At 62.8% G+C, this 20,863-nt stretch overlaps 1 protein-coding gene across 4 annotated transcripts in view; it reads left to right on the forward strand.

Annotated features, from left to right (window-relative positions):
- Positions 1 to 20,863, forward strand: part of HDAC4 (histone deacetylase 4) — a 255,996-nt gene that overhangs the window by 195,086 nt on the left and 40,047 nt on the right. For 3 of the 4 annotated variants that reach the window (XM_067740021.1, XM_067740024.1, XM_067740023.1), the window contains 4 exons: positions 7,313 to 7,552; positions 10,398 to 10,584; positions 13,616 to 13,749; positions 16,396 to 16,516. In XM_067740021.1, coding sequence (XP_067596122.1) covers positions 7,313 to 7,552; positions 10,398 to 10,584; positions 13,616 to 13,749; positions 16,396 to 16,516 — 682 coding nt within the window. The remainder of the gene's footprint in view (positions 1 to 7,312; positions 7,553 to 10,397; positions 10,585 to 13,615; positions 13,750 to 16,395; positions 16,517 to 20,863) is intronic. The other variant, XM_067740022.1, reaches the window with a different exon arrangement.

Below are 20,863 nucleotides of genomic sequence, written 5' to 3' on the forward strand. Positions count from 1 at the left end.
CACATGGTGCGTGATAAACAGCGTGGCACGTCCATACGACGGGACGTTGCTCAGCCACAAAGAGGGAAGAAGCACCGACACAGGCCACACGTGGGTAAACCCCAAAAACGTGGTGCTGAGTGAAAAAGACCAGGCACAAAAGACTAATAAACACATGGTGCGTGATTGCATTCACGTGAAACGTCCAGAACAGGCAGACCCATAGACAGAAAGCAGCTTGGTGGTCACCAGGGGCTGGGGGTGCGACGCTTCTTTATGAGAGCGTGGAAGCGTTCTAAAAGCAGCTTATGGTGATGGTTGCATAACTCTGTAAACATACTAAAAACCACTGTGTTATACAATTTAAAGGGCGTGAATTTTATGCTATATGAATTACATCTCAATAAAGCTGTTAAAAAAATAAGAGGTTGAGGTGATAGGAAGCAACTTTGGGCATTTTCTGAAGGAAACGTGAGAACGCTGGTGGATCGGGGGCAGCGAGCCCTGATTGTGGACGTGTCTGCTTCCTGTGAAAACTCACCCGTCATTTCCCCTTTCGGGTGGGTCACCTGTGCTCCACTTGTCAGGTGCGCATAGGCCTCTGTCTGCTTCCCTGGGGGATGGAAGGGTCAGGGATGGGAGGGTCCCAGGGACGAGGGAAGGGTCATGTGTCCAGGTGCCCGGCAGGTGAGGTGCCCGGCAGGTGGGACGTGCCTGGCAGGTGCAAGGTGGAGAGGTGAGGAGGGACCCTGCCCTCTCCAGGGATGAGGCCAGACGCTCAGGGCAGGCCAAGCCCAGACCCCTGCCGCCCACCAGGTGCTGGGACACAGGCTCACCAGCCCTGCCCCGGAGCCCCCTTGGCTGCGCGGGCTTTCCTACCAGGCAGCACAGGGAGGTGTCAGTAGTGGGAGGGGCCACTGAAGCCAGCCCCCCACTCGGGCAGGAAAGGCCCCTGGTCAGGGTGGACGAGCGGGGCATCGCCAAGTGTCAGAAGCGTCAAAGGCACTTCACGTCACCTTCCTAATACTGACGGGCTTCTTTTCTTTTTTTTTTTTTTTTCTGCGGTACGCGGGCCTCTCACTGCTGTGGCCTCTCCCGTTGCGGAGCACAGGCTCCGGACGCGCAGGCTCAGCGGCCATGGCTCACGGGCCCAGCCGCTCCACAGCATGTAGGATCTTCCCAGACCGGGGCACGAACCCGTGTCCCCCGTATCAGCAGGCGGACTCTCAACCACTGCGCCACCAGGGAAGCCCCCAACCGGCTTCTTATTGTACTACGTCATTGACCGAGTGATGGATGGGTAGGAGGTTCTAGGGAGACAGGAAGCACCTGTCCGTGTGTGGTGCCTTCTTCACAGAGGGAGTTAGAAGCTGGCTGATCCCCTGGGTTTTGTTCTGAGTGATTTGCCATAGCGAACGACAGTTGGCTGAAGTGTTTGTACGCTGTTCCCCTGGGATGCTCAGGGAGCTGACAGTCACATCTAGTACCGCCAGCACTGACCTTTCTGCCCTTCATCTCCGGGGGCTTGTACCCTGACGGCCCCCGAGCGGCTCCCTGCAGCCCTGGCCAGCGTGCGCCGGGATGGCAGCCATTCCTCACGTGCTTCACTGCTTGTTCAGCCTCCACTGTGAATACGAAAACGGGGCCTCGTTTGTTTGCGTGTCTAATGGTGAGTGTACCCAATGCCCTTTAAATACTGGCCTGCTCACCAGTTAGGTCTGGGCCCTGAACTCTAGTCTGGCTTTTAGAAGCTTCTTGTTATGAACGTGGCTTACATCTGTTCTCGTTTAATCGATGAGAGGGTGCTCCCGAGATCCTAAGGGTCTTTGGGAGACAAAGAGCTGCTGCATTTGTCCCGTCTGCTGCGGCATCACCGCCGACACCTCCGCTGTCGCACTCACTCGCAGCGAGCCTTCCTTCCTCTCACGGAGCCAGATCTGCTGAGTGACCGGCCCAGCCTGTGGATGCAGAGCTGCGTTTCACAGATGGACAGGGAGAGAAACAGACCTCTGCCTGTGGCCATGGCCCAAGGAGACTGGCTGCACACACACCGGTGTCACTGCTGAGAGAAGACCCCTGGCAGGTGTGTGGCAGGCCCTTCGGCGTCACAGGGAGGCCGCCACGTAGGGACAGCCCTCCCCCCCGCCCCAGTGTGGAGTTTCCGCCCCCCGAGAGGTGCTGCATCCTGCCAGGCCCTGCCAGGACGGGCCGCAGGGATGGGGGTCGTGCCCCTGGGATCCCTGACAGTGAAGCTGCAGGGGGAAGGGCGGGGACACTCCTCACCCAGGCCGACCTGGGAGGCGAGGGCGAGTGTGCCCGGGCTGGGGGCAGGAACCCCACCACACGGGACAGAGGACACACCTGGAAACCTGAGGCTTGCACATCCAGCCCTTGAACCCCTCTGCCCGTCATTCATGGAAAGAAGTAGAACACAGCCCACAGACCTCGCACTGACGTCCGCAGGCAACACGATCACACCACCCCAACCCCTGACGGCCCGGCTCCACGCCGACGGACACACGCCCGACCCGAGGGCCCCGCGGGGGGCACCGCCCACGTCTCTCCTGAGGGGGCAGCCCTCCTCCACCTCCAGGGCACTTTACAGAGTACGTGGACTCTCCCGAAATGTCAGCCTCGTACAGGACACCTGAAGACAAATTCTCACCTGTAGCTGGACCCAAATCAGACCAAAAAGGCCACGAGTGGCGTTATTGGAACAATGGAGGAAACTTAAATACAGGTCACCGGGATCATACACAGTTCCTAAGTTCACACGTAACACACAGTGGGTACGGGTACTGAATTCATCTGTGGAACACAGCAGATACAGCAGGTACGGCTGCTAAGCCCGTCCCTCAAAGCCCCACGGTGGACAGTTTCCCCGGGGTTCTGGGGAGAGCGTCGTGCTGACACGTCTGCCGGCTGGGTCCGGCAGCCCGACAGCCCGCCGTGGGTCAGCAGAAGGACAGGCGCCTCTGCCTGTTTCCATGGCCACCGTCCGCTGACGTCCAGGCGAAGGGCATGTGAAGGGTCTTGCACTGTTCTCGAAACCGCGCTGTAGGTTTGGATTTGGAAGGAAGGTGCCGGAAGAGAGCGAGGACTGAGCTTCTGTCCACAGTGCACCTTCCCGTGGCTGCTCTCCTCGTCTCCTCGGTGATCATGTTCTCAGCTTTGTCACAACCCCGTTTCCTCCCGGACGACGAGGACCCTCTACCCTTCGGTCGCTGCTCCCGGGGCCTCCACCTCCACTGCGTCCCCGGATATACTTACCCACTCAGGGGCCGCCTGCCGTAGGGCCTGGAGCAGGCCTGGCGTCCTGAGGACCAGGCGCAGCCTCCGGGTGACCCCCCTGCAGGCCACCCTCGGGCCACGGCGCGCGGCCTCCCTCCCGACAGAGACCTTGCTTCTCCAAGTCCCCTGCAGGGGCCCCGCCCTCCCCCTCGGCCTCCCCTGCGGGAGCCTCTCTCCTGCCCCCTCTGTCCACGTGGCGTCCCCACCTCCCCCGAAGTACCCACTCCCCGGCCCTCAGCCGCCCGGGCTCCCTCCGCGAGCCTGGCCTGGAGCATCTGTGCTCCCCGCTTCCGTTTTCCATCTGCCCCGCCCTCCCCTCACTGTGCCAGGACCCACCTCTCTGCTGACCTTCGGCCCCCTCCTGGCTGAGCCCCCAAGGGTCATTTCCCTGCAGGCAGTCCCCTGACCCTTTGGGATCTTTACACGGAGCGGAGAGGAGGTTGCCACCCGCTCTGAGAAAGCACCTCCGGGACCTTCACCTGGAGGGTGAAGTCCATGGTGTTGGGAGCCCCCAGCCCCATGCCCGCCCCCTGCTGTCCACCCCCGTCCCTGTCCCCGTGTCCCTCTCCCTGACCTCCACCGCGCTGTCCATTGTTGCCAATTCTTTCACACCCTTGCCCTCCAGCGCATCGCAAGGGGCCTTGGCCACTCCCATATCCGTCCTGGCTGCTGTCCCCCCTTCCTGTTTCCCTCCCCATCCCTCTGCCGTGGCGTCCTCTCACCGGGTCTGTTCCCCAGCCACCTTCTCAGGCCCCACGCTCAATAAACCTCCCACAAACCCCACCCTGTTACCTATCAGACTCTGCGCCAGGCCCTGGGGGACAGCGGAAACGAGAGAGCTTTGACCCCGTGGGTCCTAAAGCCAAGGCTTATAACGCCATTTGCTGAGGTTTCGAGGCACCTGCGGACATGCCGGGGCCCGGGAGAGGCCCAGCGCCCTCTTCTGGCAGAGATGGGTCCTCCATGCCTCAACCCAGCCCCAGTGGAGGGGCAGGCGGGGGGGGGGGGGGGGGGCAGGCACAGTCTGGCCCCGAGTGGACTCTGTCCAGGCACGAAGTTCATCGTGGGGCCTTGTGGACTCCAGGTGTGTGGGAAGCAGATGGGATTGACAGATCTCAAAATCATCAGAAACAGACTTTCAAAACACTTTTTTTTTTGATGAACCACGGTGAGAAATCTGTCGAAGCGCCTGGATGTGAGGTTGCCGGATGGTTTACTAGAGTTTTGAGTCTGTCTGCCAGCCAGCACCCTCCCGCCCCGGCTTCCTCTCCACTCACACCCCATCGCCTTCCGCTGAAGCGGCGCTGACCTGCTCCCGGAGCTGTGGCCACCTTGTTCCGGCTGGACTGGGACTTCCTGATGAGAAGCTGCCATGGGCAGGTGTAAAGAAAGGGCCTGGGGTCCCCACGGCTTGGCTTTCGTAGGTTGCTTTCCTTTACAGTGTTCATTACAGACAACTTAGGGGATGATCACATAAAAGAAACCCCTAGCCCAGTCAAAACTCTATTTTCTCAGCAAAGTAAGGCAGGTGCTGAGGAGGGCATCTATAGCTCAGTCTTCCTCTGGGGCTGAGCCCTGGTACCCGCCGGGTACAGCTGACCCCTGGCTGGTTACAAGCTAATGGAATACCAGCACTGGCACAGGTGTCCCGAATCCATCCCTCGTGGGCCAGGCTTCACCGCATCCAGGTGTGGGTGAGGGCACAGGTGGCTCTGTAAGGACTTTTTAAAATACAAACGCCCAGGACGAGAAAACACTAGGCTTCCTGGAAGACCTCGGTTTCCTTCTAGAAACAGAGTCAGGAGTGGTGGCAAGATTCGTTCTCCCCTGCAGGGCAGGTCTCTCGCATGGCAGGGACCTAAACAGGGGCTTTCGAGAGCTTCGCGTCTCCTTAAAGCCCCGACACCAGTCACATCTGCCCCACAGCGAATGGACGGATCGTGCGTGGAGAGCGACCTTCAGGCCGGGGGCTTTGAAATTTGGGGCACGTTCTTCCACAGTTTACAGAAAGTCAAGCAGTTCAGGTATTAATTTGCTCTGAGACATTCCTTGTGCCCGAGTCCCCGCGTCAGAGGAGGGGTCCCCGCGTCAGAGGAGGGGCCCCCGCGTCACAGGAGGGGGCCCCGCGTCACAGGAGGGGCCCCCGCGTCTGTTCCTCTTTCTCAGCTTCCTCCCAGCTCACCACTTCCCCTCAGGCCGGGCACGGCCGAGACCTCTGTGCCCCCAGCACCTGTCTGTCTTCTGGCCCCCGTGCCCAGGGCAGCAGCCTCGTCACCCGAGACCCAGGGCGCCATCCTGGACGGCCCTCCCTCTGCAGTGTCCCGGGCCTGGACATGCTGCCCCCTTGCTGCTGCATGGCCCTGTCCTTCCCCCACGTCGCAGCGGCTAGGGCAGGCCCTTGTCCTCCCAGGCCCTGGCGGGCCGGCCGACCACAGCGCCTACTTCTGGGCTGCACATCTGCTGGTCCCCCGCACGCCGGGCCAGGTCCCCGCCTCGTCTCTGTCAGGCCGGCCCTTGCTGTCCTGCGGCCCCCGGTGTGCTGGCCTTGCTGGCCTTGCTCACTTTCCACCTTGACCCTCCCACTCCCTGGACGGCTCATTCACTTACCCAGTCGTTCAGGTGAACGTTTAATGGATAATTACCACGTGCCCCGTGGGTAAGTCAGCAGTGGCCCCTACCCTCACCTGAACGGCTGCAGGTCAGGCGGCCATGTAAACGGCAGCTGCAGAGCTGCAATGACTCCTGTGGCTGGAAAAGCCTGGGGGTGCGGACGCAGGTGAGCATCACCCAGCCCCCACCCGGAAGGCCAAAGGACGCCTCCCGGAGAAGACTGGAGGTCTAAGGGGTGTCGAGGCGTCAGCCCAGGGGCGTCCGGGAGGGAGGGAAGCCGTGGGGAGCCCGTCAGGAGGAAACTGCAGTGATGTCAGGACGGCCATGGCGTGGTGGAGGGGAGGGTGAGCGGGGCCGACGGCAGAGGAGCAAAGTAAGGATGAGAGGAAGAGTTGCAGGGGCTTAGGCAGGGTGGTGGCACGTTGAGAGCCCACTGTCACTGCCACACGGAGGTGGACGGGACAGGGGCCTCAGAAGGCCGTGGCTGTGATCTAGCAGGAGATGCAGGCTGCCCGGTGCAGGACGGGAGCAGAGCGTGAGGATGGAGAGAAGTGTGCTCTCCAGAGACGTGAGATGGGCAGTGCTGGGCAGGCACGGAAGGGGGAGGGCCAGCGAGAGCCGGTGCCCCGGGGGTCCGTGCTGAGCCAGGATGCGTACCAGGCCGTCGGGCGGTGGGTCTGGGGATGGGGAGCGAGGCCCGGGCCGGGCACCTGCGTCTGGGGGTTACCGGCGTGTGGGACCTTCAGCAGGGAAAGGACCGCGCTGCTGAGGAGCGTGGTGTCCGGGCAGCAGGCCCAGGGCAGACCGGACAGCGAGGTGTGAGTGGGCGCAGAGGCCAGGGGAGAGCAGGGGAGCCACGTGTGCCCCGTCGGGGGCTGGCAGGCAGGGTCATCACGGCGTCTGGGACGCGCGTGTTCTTGAGGTGGCAGGGGAGGGGCACGGGCGAGGTTTCCCCCAGCAGCTGTGACCGCGAAGGAAGGAGGCCTCCCTCTTCACGCCCAGGTGTGGGCGTGGGTCCACACCTGTAACTTGCATTGCACTTCGCTGTGCCAGGCACGCGCGCTTAAGAGCAGGTGCCAAATGCCGGGCTGTGTCCTTTCTCCGCACCTCGGACAGCACCTGCCACCCGTGCGCGTGTGCGCGTGTGCGCACGTCTGTGTGGGTGGGTGTGCGTGCGTGCGTGCGTGTGTGTAACAGCGTCCTCAGGTTCAGCACCTCGGACAGCACCTGCCACCCGTGCGCGTGTGCGCGCGTCTGTGTGGGTGGGTGTGCGTGCGTGCGTGCGCGTGTGCGGGCGTGCGCGTGTGCCAGCGCCCTCAGAGGCTGGCCCCGGTGTTTCTGAGGTGTGGGCTTTGTGACCAGCCTTCTCCTGTCCCGCGATCTCGCTCGCCCCACGTCACACCGCGCTCCGTCCCCACCCTCTGTGCTGCAGATCATCCCCAAAGCGAGCGAGCCGGCCCGGCAGCCCGAGAGCCACCCCGAGGAGACCGAGGAGGAGCTGCGCGAGCACCAGGCCCTCCTGGAGGAGCCGTTCCTGGACCGGCCCTCAGGGCCGAAGGAGGCGCACACGCTGGCCGGGGTGCAGGTGAAGCAGGAGCCCGTTGAGAGCGACGAGGACGACGTGGCGCCGGGCCAGCGGCAGCCCACGGAGCAGGAGCTGCTGTTCAGACAGGTGACCCCGCTGAGCAGGGCCGGGCCCCGGGGGCGGTGCCCTCCTCCACACCCGCCGCCCAGGCCCCGTCTCCCTGGCGATGCGGGAGGGAGGTGTGGTGCGACGTCTGTGTTATAGCGGGTCACGCCCAGGGCCACTGGCCCTTTGCCCGCTGTGGGCACTTACGCGCCTGCTTTCCGGCTAAGCACAGGCCCTGAACTCCTTAGGGATGCTTTTCTTTCAGGTTCACAGGCTGTAGCTGAACACGGATGCACGTGCTGGTGGGATCAGCATAAACGTGGGGAGGGAGGCTGGTTTGTTAACTGATCAGAAAGCTGGGTGGCATCTGATCAGGAGCCAGGACCTCGGGGGCCAAGAAGCCACCAGCGACCAGCCTTACAGGTGCAGCACAGCAGCCTGGCCCGGGTATCCAGAGCGGGTCAGGTTCCCTGGCACTGACATGCAATGAACAAACTCACAAGACTGATGACTAAATCTGAGGGATGATTCATTGACTTTGAGTGAAAAGGAAAACTGCCAGGTCAGGGAAACGCTAGCGCGGCCGGCCAGCAAGTCGGAATCCGGCCCAGGGCATCTGAGGAGTGGGATCTGATATCTAATCGTGTCCTTCATCGGTGCTGGAGCTCAGCACCCGACGTGCAGGGCCCCGGCTTGCCCACCCCCTCCTTGCTGGGCCCTTGCTGGGCCTTGCTGCCCACCCCCTCCTTGCTGGTGCCGGCTGCCCAGCCAAGCTCCTCCTCTGGCCCGGCAGCCCAGGCCAGGCGCCTCTGCTGCTCGTCTGCCCACCCGGGGGCATCTGGACTGGGGCGGGAGGTGACACACGGGATCAGCTCATAGGTTTCTCTGGAGACCCCGCACAGGCCGCAGCTCAGCCCTCTCTGCGGGCTCCACACGCCAGGGCGGGCACCGCGGGTGGCTGGCGCTGTGTTGCTTTTCTTATTTGTCATTCGGAGGGCAGCCGGTCTCCTGTCTCGGGCCACAGCCTCAGCGCTAAACACCACTTTGCAAAGTGCACGGGAACCAATGCTTAATGAAAACAGGGAGGTCCCAGCAGGAGGAAGCCGCTGTCTTTTGTGCTGTGCAGACTCCTGCAGGTGACGGGACCTGAGCTGGGGCCTTGTTCCCGTGCTGGGGGGCGTGGGCCTCGCACGTTTTTGAAGGAAGCCAGCCTCTCATTATAACTGGAATTCAGCTTGCTGTTCGTACGCTCGTATGAAATTGGAAGGCGTTGCGACAATTTTTTAGGGCTAGTGTCTTGTCAATGATAAAGTGGCCAGCGTTCACTAAGGAAAATTATCCTCGTTGTACTCCAAGCCTGAGACAGTTATCAGAAACACCTGCTTTCTGTGTGCTTTGGGGAACCACAAGCAGAGCCCCTCTCGGGGGAGCTTGGTGCACACGCAACAACGTGCAGGTCTCAGCTTAAGACGGGCACCACGTTCTGTAGGCGGCTCGTATCTGGAGAGACTGGGCGCCCCGTCAGCAGAAGGGGAGGAAGCGCCTGGGAGAGGCTCCGGGCTCTCTCCTCTCCACTCTGCTTCCTAAAGGCAGGAGGTCAGGAGCCTGGACAGAGGCCGCCCCCAGGGCCGCGGCACAGCCATGGGCCCTCGTCCAGGGGGTCTGCTGCTCACCGGGGCCCGCGCTTCCCAAAGGACAGCGTTTCCCCCAGGAACAAGGGCAGGGCTGGCCGTGGAGCCTGCAGTCGCCCAGGAGCCCTGCTTTCTCCAGCACCTCTGAACAGGGTGTCCTGCCCTCCCCTCCGTGGCCGCCCGGGGAGGAAGCCCCCGCTCCCCACGCTTCTGGCAGGGGCTGGGCGGCCGCCCGCACCGCTGGTACCTCCACCTCTCCCCTGACTCCACCCCAGATCCAGCACCCACCTCCCCGTGGGCGCAGCGCCTCTCTCCCGCGCAGCCCACGGTCCCCGTGGCGTCTTCCTGTGTGTGCTTGTCCGCTGGCTCAGAGTCCAGAGCAGGGAAGGGGTGATGGGGGGGCCTGTCCAGCTTCAGCAGAGGGGCTGTGGCTCCCTGCTTCCGAGCCCTAGAGTCTCATCCGGCGGAGGCCCTTTGGTTTGCAAACTTCCCGCTTTCGGACCTTTTGGCATTCTCACAGAAGCCCCTTCTTCACATGGAAGATACCTTCTGTGAAAAAGGAGCTTGTAAAGTGTGTGTTTAACCCACCCACTTTTACTCTGGTTATTTTTGGCTAAAGTGGGGTCCGGGGGATTGCGCTCTGGGTCCAAGCTTCGGAGAGGTGCACCCACACCCCCCGGCCCTGACGCCCAGACCGCTGGGCCCTGGCCGTCTCTGCCTCAGCCGTCCTTCCCGTCCTGGCGTGAGGACGTGTGAGACCAGGAGAGGGAAGAGGTCGGGGATGGAGAAGAAGTCGCATTTCCGCCGTGATGTGCTTTTCATCCAAGTTTCTGGCGTGCAGACCAAGTGGTCCTGGTCGAAACCAGACTGGCCGGGAGTGCTGTCGAGCCCCGTCGGCGTGGCTTCCTGCGCCAGTGCCTTTCTTCACACCTCCGAGCCCCGCCCCGAGCACCCTCTGCCCGGCCGCCCTGCCTCCCTGGGTGCCACCTCCTCAGGGACCCCCCGCGGCCCCCCGGCTGGGCCGGGCCTCCCTGTCAGCCCTGACCGGACTCGCCGGGCGTCTCCGCTGATGGTCTGTCTTCCCACGGGGATGTCCGGTCTGGTCGGGGCCAGCACAGGCTGTCCACCCGGTGCCACCCGAGGGCCAAGGGCCGGGTGGATGAGCGACTTGGGAGGAGGGGACACACGTAGCCCTCCAGCCAGGGGCAGGAGCTGCCTGGAAGCAACAAAAATGGCTCTTGTCTCCTCTCCCCCAGCAAGCCCTCCTCCTGGAGCAGCAACGGGTCCACCAGCTGAGGAGCTACCAGGCGTCAATGGAGGCGGCCGGCATCCCCGTGTCCTTCGGCAGCCACCGGCCTCTGTCCCGAGCGCAGTCCTCCCCCGCGTCCGCCACCTTCCCCATGTCTGTGCAGGAGCCCCCGACCAAGCCGCGGTTCACCACAGGTAACGTGGGGCAGGGGGTCGGGGCTGTGGCCCGGGCAGACGTGAGGGGGCGGGAGGCGCCACTGCGGGGCCTGCGCGGGCCGGGCGGCTTCCTGTCCGCGGTCAGCAGGGCAGCGACCTTGCCCTTTCTCATCCTCCCCGACCTCGAACTGAGTGCTCGGCCAGGACCTCGCCTGTGAGGCCCAGGTGACCCCGTGCGGTGTTTGCGCATCGCGTGAGAGCAGGGCTCGGCCAGCCCTGGACGCTTGCTCTCTGCACCGAGCTGTCCTCCACCTGTGCTGCCTCACTGCCCCGCCCGGCCGGGGAGAAGTCTGCGGGCAGGACCCTCTGCCTCCGCCTGAAGGGCGCTCCCTGCAAGTCAGGGCTGAGAACGGTAGCCAAGTGAGGCATCCACCAGGGTCTGAGGCACTGGCCTCTGTCGGGCCGAGGCTGCTCCCGGGGCAGCCTCCACCCTGCCCCACCCTGCCTGGGACGGGAGGGTGGCCGGGATAGCGCCTCACATGTTCTCATCTAACTCATTGGATGTTTCTTCTTGGTGGCACGTTAAGGTAAAGTTATCTAAATACACAACAGTTTCATCCTCCTCCAAACAGTTCTCATAAAACGCCCTGTTTTTCTGCACACTGGGATGTGCAGACGTGGCCGTGTTCTCTCTGTCAGGTCTCAGGATACTGCTCACATTCAGGGAAAAGTTTCATAGTCAGTATCTCCAGAAGTTAAGTTCTTGCTTTTCAAAAGGAAAACCAGAAAACTGCCAAGTATCACCAATAGGATCAGCAGGTGACTCTTTAAAGTGTGAGGCCCTGGCCATTGGCTGAGGTAGGTCCATTGTTAGAAGGGCGCAGCTCCCGTGACAGACCCCAGGACCACAGTGGAAACGCTCCCGTGTCAGATGTGCCCCCGGGCGGTCAGCGGTCCCACCAGGGAGCCTGCGGGCCGGCATGACGTCACCAGCAGTGGCCCGGCCGCTGGACCCTGCTCTGTTGATGGACCTCCTTAGTTTGTCTTCATTATCAGTTTTTTTTTAATGTATAAAACAGTGCATATTCACTGTAAGAAAGCACACATGGGAGTTCCCTAGCGGTCCAGTGGCTAAGACACCGCGCTCCCAAGGCAGGGGCCCTGGGTTCTATCCTCGGTCAGGGAACTAAGATCCCACGTGCTGCAACTAAGAACCGGCGCTGCCAAATAAATAAATAAATACTTAAAAAAAAAAAAAAAAGGACATGTGATGGAAACCTGAGAAGCTAACGGGTGCCCCAACCCTGCCCCCCGGAGGAGCCATTGTCGGCGTTCAGGTCACATCTCCTGGGTTGTTTCTGCGCGTAGCCAGGCAGACAGGTAGACACAGACGTTGTGCACTTTACGAAGCCAGGACTCTGGGGCCCCTGCACTGCTGTCGGCCATTCTTGGCGTCTTCCGAGCCCACGCGCGTCTGCCCAGCATGCTGGCCGCTCCCCGCTCACTCTGCAGGCCGGCTCTGCTGCCGTTTCCCGTCTGTGAAAGGGGATGACAGTGGCATCACCTTGAAGTTCCTGGCCTCGTGGCCAGTAAACGTCAGGAGGCGATTTTATCACCACGACGATGCTGTGGAGGGGCGGGTGGCCGTGTCGTGGCACTGATGGGCCTCTAAGCTGTGCACATACATACGTCCGTGCCGTCCACGTAGACGTGTGTGTGCATCTGTTACGCGCTACCAGGCACACCCTCGTTAGCGCACTGACTGTAAACCTGCCCCTGTCCTACTGCTTTTTTACCAGAAGTCCAACCCCACTCTCCCCTGTCCCACCGCTCAGTTTTGCTGGTGGACCCAGAATCCCTCCAATGCAAGGGGACTGACTCCCATTAGCCCAACTTCTAAGAGACTGAGCGAGGAGGCTCGGGCACTGCCGTGTCCAGCTGGACCTGTAGGAACAGGCTCACCTCGAAGCTCGTTCCCCCGGAGGCTGGTGCTAATGCCTCCACTTGGCAGCATCAGACATGGAGAAGGAGCGGCCGTGGGCCTCTGACTCTGCGGCCCCTGATCTTTGCCTGGCGCTCCCTCCCTTCTCCACCTGAACGAGCAGGTGTTAGTGACAGGTGCCAGTGGCTGCCAGGGCGTCCACTCACCCAGCCACCTTCCCACTGTCCCAACCCTGGGAGACCAGGTGTGTGACTGTGCTGTGTCGGGGACAACAGGGCCGCCTCCTGGCAGATGTCACCAGGGGCTGACCCCCCCCCCCCGCCCCAGGAGGGGCACGGCACGGGGGGGCTCCTGGTGGAAGCTGAAGGTGACCACACCCACCCGCACCCCCCTTCTCCAGACATGCAGGTTCCACCACCTTCCACGCAGCTGCCAGGTGACATCAGTCACTTTGATCAGCTGGAAGGGCCACCGCTTCCCTGCGGCGGAGCCCAGGCTGGTGAGGCTGCGGCACTTCCCTCCTGAGGGCGACCCCGCCGCTGGGCCGGCTCTGTGCTGGGCACCCTCAGGCTTGAACAGCTTCCAGCGCTGTCCCAAGCGGAGAGTGCAGAGCTGGGGAGTGAGTGCGAGTTCCTGGACTCCTCCATTTGCGTCCGTTTCTAGGGTGATTTTAAATGTGCTTGCGTCCGTGTGTGTGTGCGAGCGCGTATGTGAGCTCCACGCGCCTGCCCAGCTGCTCTGCAAGGTTCTGAGGGCAGAACTGAGCCTCTGGGCCCCAAGAACCTTGGACGGATCTCAGTCCACAAGGTTGAACCGCTCGATAGAGAAGTCCCCTGACAGAGAGACTCGAGTTTTGGACCCAAATCTCCCTTGTTTCTGGGTCAGCGCGGTCCCCTGGACGTGAGTGCCACAGGGCTCACAGCCGAGAGACCTGGGGGCGGGCCGCCTGCCTTCTCGGTTCTTCCTGCCCCGCCTGCCCCCCACACCGCAGGCCGCTCAGCTCCCTCCACACCCTGGGTGGCGGGGACTCTGACCGTTGGCGAGTGCCGTGAGCGGGCGGTGGGCGGGGGCAGCTGCCCGGGACCCCGAGGGCTCGTCTGACGGCGGCCGCCTCCACCTCTGCCGCAGGCCTCGTGTACGACACGCTGATGCTGAAACACCAGTGCACGTGTGGGAACACCAACAGCCACCCCGAGCACGCCGGGCGCATCCAGAGCATCTGGTCCCGGCTGCAGGAGACCGGCCTTCGAGGCAGATGCGAGGTGAGGCCCGCCCCGCGGGCAGCAAGGAGGACGGCCCACGCGGGCGAGTGAGCCAGGGCTTGAGCGGGGGAGGCCTGGGGGAGGACACGGGCCCTGCAGGCGGGCGCACGGGCCTGGCTTCCGGAGGAATGCCGAGCTCTCCTGTCCTGCACCTCCTCTCGCACGCTCCTGTTCTCTGGGAAGCCAGCCCCTAGCCAGGCTCCCCGTCAGCACCCGGGTCACACGGCCAGGCCGTCCCAGGGCCTCTGCCGCAAGGGCGGGGTCCGGGGGATCCGTCATCCTGTTGGCTTTCCCTTGGAAGTTCTCTTACTTGATTTTTTCCGAGAGCCTCTCCCATGGTGTGGGGAGCCTCCGGACCCCGAGGCAGGGAGGGTGCGCGGGCCGGTCTGGTCTGCTTGGCGTTGGTTCCCAAGCGCAGCACTGCCCCTGCCTCTACCCCTCTGAGCGGCAGGCCCTCACGTCTGTCCCTGCCACCTGGCAAGGGGACCACGATGCCTGCCGACAAGGCGGGCTGAGCTGCCTCTGTTCCGGCCTGTCGGGGCCTGGGACTCACGCTGCCCACCCACCGTTGCGGTGGCCCCAGGCCCATGAGGACAGGAAGGCTCTGCTGAAGGACCGCTGAGCCTCCTCCATCCTTCTGATGGGGGAGAGACATTTCCTGGCATGCGGCCATCAAGAGGGTCTTGAGCTCTGGGGTGAGAGGAAACAGAGGACCGTTTGTGCGGGTGCACGGGGAGGGGGGTGGGGGGAGCTCCAGGCCGTGGGCGCCACAGCATCGTCATCCGTGGAGCGGGGCAGGTGGCACCCCCTCCCAGGAGCCCTCTAGGACAGTGGCAGCCAGCCCCCCACGTGCCCACCAAGTGGGGGCCTGCTGTCTCCCCACACACTGGGAACCCCGTGAAGCCGGGGATGGGGAGCAGGGTGGCGTGTGCTGCCCTACAGCGTGGCCCTGGAAAGCTAGAGCCCCGTGGATGAGCAGAACGTCCGCGTCCGTCCTTCACAGCCCAGTGCAGCCCGTCTGGAGGGCGGGCGTGGCCCGAACCCCACTCTGCCCCCCATCCAGCCCCCCTTCCCCAGAAGCCAGTATTTAGGAGTTGAGGTCAGTTGTCCCGCGTGACCCCATCTCTCTGCCAGTTTATGGCGATACATGGTGTTTGGAGGGGAAAGCATGGGGCCTGGGTCCAGAATCCTGTCCTGGAGTCCCTCTGGAGAAGAGGGGGACCCCGAGGTTGTGGCCTGGAGCCCTGGGCACCTGCTCCCGGATCCCGTGAGGCTGCACCACTGGGGGGCAGCATCGCCCTGGCGGATGCACCCTCCTCCTCCGCTGCAGGACCACCACCACCCCCCGCCCCCCACCCCCACCCCGCTTCCCAGGCGCCGCTTCCTTCGCCCCCAGGAGGGTCCCCTCGGGCCTGGGGCCTCCAGGGTAGTTTCAAGGCAGGAGATGGAGGCGAGGGGAGCAGACCGAGCTGCTCGTCCAGCCCCCTGGCACTGAGGGCCGGCGCCGATGGCCGCAGGGGCCCCCGGGTACCGAGGAGACCCGGGGTGAAGGGCCAGGCGTGCCCTCGACGTGCGGGGACGCTCACCACACGGGGCACCTGCAGGTCCAGAGGGTGACACATGTTCCCTCGGCCGAGGGAACACGGGTTGTTGGAGGGGCCCCTGACAGAGGAGAAGCAGAGGGACCAGGCGACCCCCCGGTGCCCAGGCCTCCCGGCCAGCGCCCCTCACTCCACGGGGTGGACAACCTTCTCTGCGGCCTCGTGGCCCCTCCACGAGGAGGAGACCAGGCCGGCAAAGCCCCGGTCACAGCCTGCCTCCGGTTCCCCTGCCCTGTGCTCCTGCGTCGGCAGGCGTCGCTGGGAGGCCTGTTGTACCGTTAGGAGCGGTTCTGGGGCCTCCCTGGAGGTTCCCGGGGGGAGCACAGCTCCTGGCCTGCCGCTGCATGGGAGTGCGTCCAGCCCGGCGAGCCCACGGGCTCCCCCTGGGCCCCCAGGGTCCTGTTGGCTCTTCCTGTGTCGCTCTGGCCCTCGGAAAGTATAAAGAAGTGTCAACTGGAATCCCGCTTCACAAACAGCCTCCTTCTCAGAGGTTAAGTAAATGTGGCTCAGCTCAAGATAATTTCTGGAGAACGTCTGAAAACAGCCGAGGCGTCCAGATGTGAGGAATTTCCCAACCGAAGAAAAGTGCGGACGGACACGCAGATCGGGGTGTCAGACGACTGCGGGCCGTCTCAGGCTCGCGGGAAGGCTCGGAGGTGCCCAAGGAGCTGGGGTCTGGCCCCCGCTTCCTGAGAGCAGGTCCACCCCCAGGCAGCTCATCTGTCTTTTAAGACCAGACCCCCCAGCTGGAAAGCAACGCAGTAATTTGATGCCAAATCGGTTGTGTGACTGTGAAGGTTAACGCGTTGAAGGCTGGGATTATCTTTTTTTAAAACGTTTTCCTAAGTCTCAATTAAAGTGCAAACCCTGTAAAATATTTCTTAAATATTTTTCTCAAATGTCGCGTCAGGTGATGTTTGCTTTGGATTTCACAATAACCGAATAATTTTGCGCTCGTGCCCGTATAGAATTGCATCTCCTCCTGGGTGCCAGTTTTCTGCTGAGGCTCACCCCTGCAGTATCCTGTCTTGTTCTGTCCCCGCAGTGCATCCGCGGACGCAAGGCCACCCTGGAGGAGCTGCAGACGGTGCACTCAGAGGCGCACGCCCTGCTCTACGGCACAAACCCCCTCAACAGGCAGAAACTGGACAGTAAGAAACTTCTAGGTATTTCAAGACCCTCTTTACCTTTACTGCCGAGGCTGTTTCCAGCCCTGCCCTCGCCCGAGGCCCCGCCGTCCCACCTGCATGCCCCCCGCTGCACAGGCGAGTGTCGCCCGCCAGGCTCTGTGCGGGCAGCTGGGGCAGGGATGCCCCTTCTCCGTGGTGCCCGGGCCAGGCTCTCAGGTGAGGGGCCGGAGGAGAGATTTCCACGCTCGGCATTCACGTGGGCAGTTGGTTTCTTGCTTTGTGTCCGGTGTCTTGGGGAGAAAATGGGCTGAGAACCAGTGGTTTTGCAGAATGTCAAATAGTAGAGCTGGGTTGCTGGAGGCCACCCGGCCACTCGGCACCGGGCCTGGAGTCGGTCTGGGGGACGCTCTTCGAGGCTCGGGGGGGCACCGTGGCAACCCGAGCCCCCCGCCCCACACCGGGCCCCTCCTCCCCGGGGGCCAGGGGCTTCGGCTTTGGCAGGCAGCCCCCCAGATGAGTGGCACGGGGACGGACACCCCCAGCTCCGCCCGCTGACTCGGACAGCCCAGGGACAGTGACCGCAGGGACCCTGGCCCCGGGGTGCAGGACAGGCGGGGCTCAGACAGGGGACCGGGCCACAGGGGCCTGAGAGGCCTCCGTCCCGACGCCCTGCCAGCCCCACAGCCCTGGACAGAAAGGCACGGGGTCCCTGGGCTGGGACAGACACAGGCACAGAGCACGGTGAGGCCACCGCCCCCCGCCCCATGCTGGGCTCCCGGCACACTGACCTTTACCCCCGGGCAGAGATGGGCACCTCCTTCAGGGACTGACTAGCCCAAAGGAAGCTGTCATCAGGGGCCCCGCAGCAGATGGCCCCCTAAGGTCCTGGACGTGGTACTGATGGTTCAGAAGGCCACCAAGGACTATCGGCACCTGGGAAGGTGCTCAGCGGCAGCTCGGAGGCCAGACTCCTGGGTGGGTGCGGGGACCGGAGGGGGCGCTGCAGAGGGAGCCAAGAACAGCATTAAAACCCTTAAAGAGGGCGATTCCACATCCACAGAATGTGAGCAAGGGCCATAGAGAAGGGAGGAAACAGACCAGAGAGGAAAGTGAAACATGGTCACAGAATCGAGTCCTGGGGCTGGAAGGAACGGTGAGTCAAGGTCCCGGAAAGTGGAGCAGGAAGGTGACCAGAGCTGGAAACCAGGAGACGGGAGAAAAGAAGAAAATCCAAGGAGCGTTCCTCGCACTCAGGGCCCAGGGAGCAGGGGCTTCCGGAGGACACGGAAAGGAAAGGAAAGCATCTGGGGTGATCACGAGAAGGTCCCAGGACCGGAGGACCAGCCGCCGGCCGCGAGAACCCTGCCAGGGAGCACCGCTGGGAAATCTCAGAGCACAGGGACGAGATGCAAGGGTGCTGCGATGTTCCAGGGAGGGGGCCAGGTCTGCCAGGAACCAGGACGACGTCAGGCCCCTCGGTAGCAGTGCAGCGCCTGGCCCGTTCTGGGGGAAGGTTCTTTCTAGCCTGAAGTTTTCACCCAGCCAGACTTGGTCAAGTATGAGGGTGAATCAGGGCGCATCCAGGCTTGCTCCCTGCCCCGAGGCTGGACATGCGAGCTCAGGGTGCCAGCGTGGTGGGTGAGGGCCTCTTGCCGGTTCACAGCCGGTGCCTTTTGCTGGGTCCTCATGGTGGGAGGGGTGAGGGAGCTCTCCCGGGTCTCTTTTATAAGGGCACTAACCCCATTCACGAGGGCTCCATCTTTACGGCTTAATCACCTGCCGAAGGCCCCACCTCCTAATATCACATTGAGGGTGAGGGTTCCAACATGTGAATTTGGGGGGACAAAAACACTGAAGCCATGTCAGTCACAGAGGCACCCCCGAGGATGGTGAAGGCAGGTCAGGAGGCCGCCCGTTCCCCGTGTGGAAGCCCCCAGGACAGCCGGGACCAGTGAGGCTGAGAGGCCTCCTGTCGGGCTGTCTCCACCAAAGTGTCCACCGAGCCGGACCGCCACGGTGGCCAGACCAGGGCCCGCGATAGCCTGCCCAGGGTCTCCTCTTGTCTTGGCCGTGCAGCCCCTGTTCCTCACTCAGGCTCTGCTGCCTGGGCCAGCTGGGGGCTCACTTCGCCCGCCCCCGGGAGTGGGAGTGGTCACAGTGGGCCGAGGAAGACCTCCAGAGCCGCTCCCCCCACAGCCACGTCCCGGGCCTGGTCCCTGGGCCTGGTCCCTGGCCCGGCCAGGTGCCCTGGCTGTTGTGAGCCCTGCTCTGCAGACACACGTGGACTCCAGGGAAGTAGACACTCCGGCTCCTGTCCCGGGAACTGCTGCCCCCCAAGGGCCCTGTGTCCTCACTCAGCGAGGTTCGTCCCTGCTACTCAGTTTGGTTTTCCAAAGCTCGGCCACGTGGGTTAGGATAACACACAGGAAACCAGGAGGTGTATGGGGGCGACTGGCCCGAGGAGAGGGTCCCCATTCCCCGTGGAAGGGGGCACGCTGCTCTCTTCTCTCCCTCGGCCGAGGGGCGTCTACGATGCAGACTGGACACAGATACGGAATAGACTCTTCAGAGTGTACAACGTCCTCCACTTGGCGCCCCCAAAACGCATCTGTGTCCTCTGAGCTGAGAGGGCTTGTTGGGGGTGCCCAGGCCCCGCACCCAGAGTCATGGACTCGGGAGGGCAGGGAGGTCTAAGCCGGCTGCCCCCAGGAAGGGGCCCAGGGCTCCGGAGGACAGGTGACACCCGGGAGAGCCCAGAGGCTGGGCCCAAGGCACAGGGAGGGGTGTGGATCGGAGCAAGAATGTCCAGAAATGAGACAGAGCGCCGGCCGGGCCCAGAGGACGGGGTCTGGCCTGGGCCCAGGCAGGGCTTTGTGGAAAGGAGGCATCAAGGACGAGGACGGTGTGGATGGGGGAGAAGGTCAGCGGGCTCGGAGGGAGGGGCCGAGGGGGCCAAGTGCAGGGTCTTCAGGCCGGCACGTCCGGCAGGGCCCCGGGATCCCCCAGGAGACGCAGAGCCCGGCTCCTGGACCGTTCTCCCGCACGGGAGGGGCTGCCCGTGGGTCCCGGGACCGGTAGCCCCTGCCTCAGCAGTCTCCAGGAGCGTCCGGGGGCCTCAGCCCGGAGAGCAGCCGGCCTCCCCCTGAGCGCACCGTGTGGCCCAGAGTCCACGCACTCTCCATGTCCCTCCCCCGGTCAGCCCGCCAGGAGTCCTGCAAGCCCATCTCCTGGGTGTGCGCTGCTCCACGGGGCAGGGGATCGCGTGACGGGAGGATGGTCTCCCTGCAGGCACGGAGGCTCGGGTCCCCCGCCAGGAGGACGGGTGAGGCTTCCAGTCTGGTGCCAAACTAGGCTTAAGACGGGTGATCGGAAATGAGAGAGACGCCGGAGCCGGGAGTCCTTGGGGAAGAGTAAACGGTGGGTGAGCCAGGAGACGGCGCTTTCCTCCCGCCAAGCCGTGTCCGTGACCACATGGGGGGTCCCCCTCAGTTCTTCTAGCATCTCCGTCCCTGGAAGCCCCTCTGCTGCTCGTGGCTTCTTTGTTGAAGTGTTCGTCCACCACCTCAGACCCCGCTCCACCCATAGGCAGCCGCGGGAGTGTATTTAGTGTTTCTTTTATGAGCCAAGTGTGTTGTCACAAACACACGTATTGTGAGCGTGTGTTCCATTTACCATAATGGTATTATAACCCATTCTGTTTCCTTTTTCTCTCCTACTGAGTTTTGTGTTGTGAAGTCTACTCACGTTGCCGTGAGGATGCCCAAGCAGATACCTTCCTACCACTTGAGCCCTATTTACATTTCTGATGACTGTTCTAGCGTCATTATGTCAGTCTGACCATTCCAGACGTGGTGAGAGTTGATGATGTTAACAGTGCCCTGATTTGGTGTTTAAACGCTATTTACATTTCTGATGACTGTTCTAACGTCATTATGTCAGTCTGACTGTTCCAGACGTGGTGAGAGTTGATGATGTTAACAGTGCCCTGATTTGGTGTTTAAACACTACTGGGTGATCTCCCTTCCTCTTTAATTGAATCCACAAATTTCCAAGCCTTGTGCAAAGAGGCCTGTGTAGTGAGTGTGGGGCAGTGACACAGCTTGGCCGGGCTGCAGGGGGCTACCTGTTCACCACCTTAGGTGTTCCTGGAAGTCAGGGTTCATCTTCTGACGGCAGCGACCTGGGGAGGGAGCCTGGCCTGGTGGCTGAGGAGTGCGGACCCAGGGCTGCAGAGCACCTCATGAGTGCCTCTCCGAGCTCAGGTGAAGGGTTACTAGGCGACCCTCTGCTCACAGCATAGCAGCAGGAGCGGCGGAAGAAAGCCAGCATCTTCCCCGCGCCCGTCGGCATCCCAGCCTGCCTGTCGGCTAACCTGCCAGGACT

This window comes from Pseudorca crassidens, chromosome 6 (genome assembly GCF_039906515.1).
Source record: "Pseudorca crassidens isolate mPseCra1 chromosome 6, mPseCra1.hap1, whole genome shotgun sequence".
Lineage (NCBI taxonomy): Eukaryota > Metazoa > Chordata > Mammalia > Artiodactyla > Delphinidae > Pseudorca > Pseudorca crassidens.